Below are 6,967 nucleotides of genomic sequence, written 5' to 3' on the forward strand. Positions count from 1 at the left end.
ATCCTAATTAAGGTCAATGAACAACAATGATTGTTTGTCAGCGGCCAATTATTGGCACTGATTGGCTTGTTGAGCATTTAAAGTTGTGCGTGTAAATCAGCTACGTGCACTGATTTGCATGCCCAACCTTAGTCTCCGTTTATAGAATCTGGTCACAGAGTTCATGCACACATATCATGATGCCAAGCTCAGAGCAGATGTAAAATGTGCACATTGGCATTTGTAGGCTGCTGGGGGTGATTCTGCTTATTTTATAAAGGCAGGTAGGCACAGGGCTGGCTCAAGGGACAGTGGCACCCTGAGCCAACTTGCTTTGGTGGTGCCCCCTACCCCCCATTGCATCACTTATTTATTTATTTGGCGTTTGCTCGCACCTTTTTCAATAGTCTTTGAAACCAGAAAATATCAACAAATTTGTTTAAAAAATTTTTAAATGACCTAACTTAGTGGTTTTTACCTATCAATCACACCATCTTTCTTAAAACACCAAGCAACACCATCTTAGGGGGTCCTTTTACAAAGCTTTTACTGTAACTTAAAAGGGCTTAACATGTCGGGGGAGGGGGGCAGAGGGTGGGTGCATCCAGTGGCGTTCCTAGGTCGGCTGCCATCCGGGGCGGATCGCCGCTGCGCACCCCCCCCCCCCAGGGTGCAGTGGCGTCCGTCCCCCCAGGGTGCAGCATGACACCCCCCCCCCCCGGTGCAATGACACCCCCCCTCCCCGGCACATCAAGCCCCCCCCCCCCCGGGTGCATTCTTGGCTGCTGGAGGGTGCAGAGAGCAGCCGCGCGCCTGTCGGCTCTACTGGCTCCCTGCTCCCTCTGCCCCGGAACAGGAAGTAACCTGTTCCGGGGCAGAGGGAGCAGGGAACCAGCGGAGCCGATAGGCGCACGGCTGCTCTCTGCACCCTCCAGCAGCTTGCACCCGGGGCGGATCGCCCCCACCGCCCCGCCCTTCCTACGCCACTGGGTGCATCTCTGCTAATCAGTTAGTGACTCTACGTTACCATGGGCTAACTGATTAGCACAGGGTTACCATATAAGCCCATACCATCTACAAAAAGGGTGGTGGTATAAGCTCATGCTCTAATTGGTTTTAATGGCCACGCACTAATAGCAACATTAGCTCATTGCCATTAATAAAGAAAATCGGCCATTTTTCTGCTGCAGTACAAAAGGCCTTAGCACATGAGAAAATCCTGCATAAGGCCATTTTCTACCACAGTTTTATAAAAGGACCCTGGAGTAACATAATAAGTGACAGCAGATAAAGAAAGACCTGTATGGTCCAGCCAGTCTGCCCAACAAGGCAGCCAGTGTTGTAGCTGTTGCTCTGAACATAAGAGCATGAGTGGCCTAGTGGTTAGGGTGGTGGACTTTGGTCCTGGGGAACTAAGGACCTGAGTTTGATTCCCAGCACAGGCAGCTCCTTGTGACTCTGGGCAAGTTACTTAACTCTCCATTGCCCCCTGTAAGCCGCATTGAGCCTGCCATGAGTGGGAAAGCACGGGGTACAAATGTAACAAAAGTAAAATAGATACTATTGGAGATTCTACATGGAATGTTGCTATTCCACTAGCAACATTCCATGTAGAAGGCTGCGCAGGCTTCTGTTTCTGTGAGTCTGACGTCCTGTGAGTCTGACGTCCTGCACATACGTGCAGGACGTCAGACTCACAGAAGCAGCAGCCTGCGCGGCCACATTGGTGATCTGCAAGGGCCGACTTCTACATGGAATGTTGCTAGTGGAATAGCAACATTCCATGTAGAATCTCCAATAGTAGCAACATTCCATGTAGAATCTCAAATAGTAGCAACAGTGGAGGCCTAGTGGTTAGAGTGGTGGACTATGGTCCTGAGGACCTGAGGAACTGAGTTCGATTCCCACTTCAGGCACAGGCAGCTCCTTGTGACTCTGGGCAAGTCACTTAACCCTCCATTGCCCCATGTAAGCCGCATTGAGCCTGCCATGAGTGGGAAAGTGTGGGGTACAAATGTAACAACAATAAAATAGATACTATTGGAGATTCTACATGGAATGTTGCTATTCCAATAGCAACATTCCACGTAGGAGGCTGTGCAGGCTTCTGTTTCTGTGAGTCTGACGTCCTGCACGTCACTTAACCCTCCATTGCCCCATGTAAGCCGCATTGAGCCTGCCATGAGTGGGAAAGTGCGGGGTACAAATGTTACTAAAATAAATACTGGGTCAGACCAATGGTCCATTTAGCCCAGTATCCTGCTTCCAGCAGTGGCCATTTCAGGTCACAAGAACATGACAGAGTTCCAAATAGTAGCAAGATTCATGCTACTGATCCCAGAGACAAGCAGTGGCTTCCCCATGTCTGTCTCAATAGCAGACGATGGACTTTTCCTCCAGAAACTTGTCCAAACCTCTTTTAAACCCGGACACACTAAACACCAATACCGTATTCTCTGGCAACAAGCTCCAAAGTTATATCTTATTTATTTATTTTAATTTATTTCTACATTTGTACCCCACATTGTCCAGCCTGGTGGTAAGTTCATTCTGGCGTACAATTAACTTGCATAAACCAGGGGTGTAGCTACGTGGGGCCACGGGGGCATGGGCCCCCCGGCCACCAACAGAAGCCTGCCCTTGCAGATCAGCAATGCGGCCGCGCCGGAGAAGAGGACTTCGGCTGGCGGGGGTTGGGAACCCGATGACGGTGGCGGGGGAGGGTTGGCGGCAGTGGGAAGAGGGGGTCGAAAGGGTTGGCGCCGGGGGGGGGTCAAAGGTGGTGGTGGCGGTGGGAGGGGTCAAAAATGGTGGGGGGTCGGCGGTGCCAGGGGGAGGCTAAAATGTGCCCCCTCACCTCGGGCTCTGGACCCCCCTCTCACCGAAGTCTAGCTACGCCCCTGGGATAAACAAGCATCAAAGTTGTTTGGGATCAATGCAAGCCTGGTTCAGTTCAGTCAGTGATCATGTTATGTGGTGTGATGGACTCTTTGGCTATGTGATTTCTTTGGAAAGGAATTTCCTGGATAGGTGGGCTTTCAGATGTTTTTGGAATGTTAGGTAGTTGTTTATGCATTTTACATTTTTTGGTAGAGAGTCCCAAATTTTGGTACAAACATATGTGAAACTGGTTGTAAATGTACATTTGTATCTTAGACCTTGACATTTGGGAAAGTGAAGAGTGAGGTAGAATCTTGCATTCTTGTTTGCGTTGCGTATTGGTAAATCTATTAGGCCAGCCATGAATTCTGGTGCAAGACCGAAGATTATTCTGTGGGCCAGTGTGCATATCTTGAAAGATATGTGTGCTTTGATGGGTAGCCAGTGTAGGTTTCGGAGTAGTGGTCTTGCTCTTTCAAATCTATTTTTTTCCAAGTATGAGTCTTGCTGCTGTTTCTAATCTCTGTAATGTGTGTTCCTTGTATCCTACATAGATTCTGGTGCAGTAGTCCGTATGAGCGAGAATCATAGACTGGACAAGTGTGCGGAATACTTCTCTAGGGAATAGATTTTTTATATGCTTAAGCTTCCAAATAGTGTGGAACATTTTCTTTGTGGTATTTGTTACCAGGCCATGGAAGGATAGATTACGGTCTATGGTGACTCCTAGAATTTTTAGTATGTCTGCTATTGGGAGGGATGTACCCATGTCTGTGAAGTGTTTGGTATTGTGTGGTGATGTGAGTATTAAGCAATGTGTTTTTACCTATTCAGTTTTAATTTGAACGCTGATACTCAGGTTTCCATGGTGTTTATACGATATAGCAATCAGACTTTAAACTAGAGGGTGGGGGTGACAAAAGGAAACAAGGGATTTCAGAAAGTTACCCCCAGAATAAACATGATAGCAGAGGGAAAGGTCACGTAAATATAGTAAACCATCTAAACTCACTAAGCACATGGAAAGCTATGTGCATAAATGCTCGTAGTCTAAGTAAAAAGGTTCAAGACTTGCAAGCCCTGATGTTTGAAGAAAACTTGGATATTGTTATTACGGAGACGTGGTTCAACGATTCCCATAAATGGGATGTGACCGTACCGGGCTATAATCTTTTTAGAAAGGATAGAGAGGGCCAAAGGGGTGGAGGAGTAGTGCTGTCTGTGAGCGACAATATCAAAGCGGCTGAAATGCGGGGAACCTGGGGAAAGGAAGAAGCTTTATGGATCGTCCTGGAAAGAGAAGATGGAACTTGTATCCACACGGGGGTTATCTACAGACCTCCTGTGCAAACGGAGAAGTTAGACAAGGATTTGATTGAAGACATTCAAAAGATTGGTATGAAAGGGGAGGCGCAACTGTTGGGAGATTTCAATTTGTCTGACATGGATTGGAACATCCCGTCTGCGGAATCGGAAAGAAGTAGGGAGATTGTGGATGCCTGTCAAAGTGCCTTGCTCAGACAAATGGTGACGGAACCCACGAGGGAAGGGTCGATGCTGGATCTAGTGCTCACGAATGGGGGTAGTGTTTCCAATATCCGGGTGGGTGCCCACCTATGTAATAGTGATCATCACACCATATGGTTTGATATAAGGATGAAGGCGGAGTGCGGACACACAAAACTCAAAGTATGCTTCACATCTACCCGCTCAACTCCATTCATTATTTTATAGACCTCTATCATATCTCCCCTCAGCCGCCTTTTCTTCAAGCTGAAGAGCCTATGATTTGTTTTAAATTTACTACTTTGTAGTTTCATTGTGTGCCCCTTAATTATAGTATTTTTTGGACAGAGTAAACAAACGATTTCACGTCTATCCGTTCAGCCGCCTTTTCTTCAAGCTGCCGCTTTAGCCTTTCCTCATAGGGAAGTCGTCCCATCCCCTTTATCATTTTCTTCGCCCTTCTCTGCACAATGTCAACATAATATGTACTAGAACATTATAACTGGTAGTGAAGGGTGGTAAAGGCTCCTGCGCTAACCCGGCGCTAACCGGGTAAGCCCCCAGACCTAAAAATAAAAAAGTTCTGATATGCCGGAAATGGTGCGTGGTGGGGGCAGACAATAACACAGGGCTCCTGTGGTAGCCTAGTGATAGTGCCGAATTGGCACACGGCAAGCCCGCTGTGGGCTTGCCGCATCTTTGTGAAAGGGCCCCATAGTGAGATATAGCTTTATTAATAAGTATTTGAATGTTTATTCCACTATTGGGAGTGTGATTATGTGTTTAGATTTTTCATGCTGGGGGTGGAGTTTAACAGGTTGGACACAATTTTGAAATTAACAAGTCATAAGGCTTTTCAGGAGGCTGTGAACACAACACAATAAATAAACAACCTTCTTGTGAACAACCCTGATGAGGAGCATTGAGATTCTTAGGCGACCCGCTCACATTGGATCTGTATATGCTACTGGGGCTCTGCACAGTTACATTCTCTTCCCTGGGTATAAAACAGTGACAGGGAATGAAGAAGTCATTAGGCATTGAAAAGAGAAAAAATGTACATGATTTTAGACATAATTATACTACACAGTTGCACTTAGTATGTTTTCTATAGGAAAACCATCTATCTGTCCTATATTCTATCTCCCCAACAGTCCTTCACACTGACTTTTGAGTTCATTTCTTTAAGAGTGAAAGTGCACACCTCTGGGTCCAGGGAACTTTTTCCCAGAGACCCCCTGCTTCTCCATCTTCTCTCCTCTGAGACTTTGATGTGCTGATGGTGCCTGCCAAGGTGCCACTTCACACCTCTCCCTGCAAGGGATAAAGTCAGGAGATGCTCAGGGCTCTCCACAGAGCCAAGTCAAGACACTGCCAGTCTAGCACAAGGCCTTGAAGACATGAATCGCTCCCCAGCCTACCTCCTGCCCCAAGACTGCCTGCTGTCTGCAGACTCTACCCTGATGCAGCCCTGGAGATGTTCCGATTCTGATGGATACAGCAGCCTCTCTCCAGCATCTTCCACTGACTCCTACAGCCTCTCCCCTCCATATCCTTTCTACCCATCCTCTCCAGGGACTTACTACAATTTGTTCGGAGCTCAGGCCCAGAACGTAGGTCCAAAACAGAGAGCTAAGCAATCTTTCATCCAGCAGAGCAGAAGAGGCAGGAGCAGAATGGCCTGCAGCCAGAGACAGAGCGCCAGCGAAAGGGAGAAGCTGAGGATGAGAGACCTCTCCAAAGCTCTGCACAATCTGAGAAACTACCTCCCACCCTCACTGGTGCCAGCAGGTCAGAACCTCACAAAGATCGAAACCTTGAGGTTGACCATCCGCTACATCTCCCACCTGTCAGACCTGCTGGGGCTCAGCAAGGAAACCCTGACCCAGAGAAAGGAAGCCCGAGGTCCGAAAATGTGACACCTGTCCAGAGGGCCTGGGTTGCTGTCAGGAGAAATTGCACAGGCTTTGCCCCAAAGCTGCACTGCGGCTGGAAAAGTCATTTCAGGACTCAGAACTCTGCCAGTCCTCTCCATGCTGTCCTTACATGTTTACCAAAATAAGAGACTTTCCCCTGGGGCCTGGAGAGCAAGCCCTAGGCGCTGAGTCTGAATCCAGGTCTCTTCACTGCTCAGAGGTGAGACTCCCTCCAGTGCAGCAAGGTACCGAAGTCATTCTTCCAGCTTCCTGCAGCCTCCAGAAACACACAGCAGACCAAAGAACTTCACAGCTCACCCCAGAAGAATCTCCCTTGTCTTCACCGGTATCCATAGATCTGGGATTTTTTCAGGTACAGCAATGATTTGTAAATGTTACTTTGATGTTGCTGCAAAAAAAAAAAAAAAAATAGGCATTTTGGTTACATACTGATCTATCTCAGACACCCGCTCTTTTCTTTGATGTATAGTAAATATTTGCATGATGAATCTTTAATAGTAAATGTGTTTCTGATTAAAAAAAACAAACAAAGAAAAGAAAAACACTGAGGGTTGGTGTGTCCGCTTTGCTACTGGGGTTCTGAGTCACAAGGACATATTTAGGGACGTGTTGAGCACAATATCTCTCCTTTAAGCAGAATTATTACCAGTGAAAATGGGACTGAA

The 6,967-nt window shown here is 47.3% G+C and overlaps 1 protein-coding gene across 1 annotated transcript; it reads left to right on the forward strand.

Moving 5' to 3' along the window:
• The first annotated feature begins 5,765 nt into the window (after positions 1 to 5,765).
• LOC115462289 lies at positions 5,766 to 6,666 on the forward strand. The gene is given in 2 exon segments (XM_030192303.1): positions 5,766 to 6,266; positions 6,268 to 6,666. Coding segments are annotated over 2 exon segments (900 nt in total).
• The last annotated feature ends 301 nt before the right edge of the window (positions 6,667 to 6,967 follow it).

Source organism: Microcaecilia unicolor, chromosome 1 (genome assembly GCF_901765095.1).
Source record: "Microcaecilia unicolor chromosome 1, aMicUni1.1, whole genome shotgun sequence".
NCBI classification, from domain to species: Eukaryota; Metazoa; Chordata; class Amphibia; order Gymnophiona; family Siphonopidae; genus Microcaecilia; species Microcaecilia unicolor.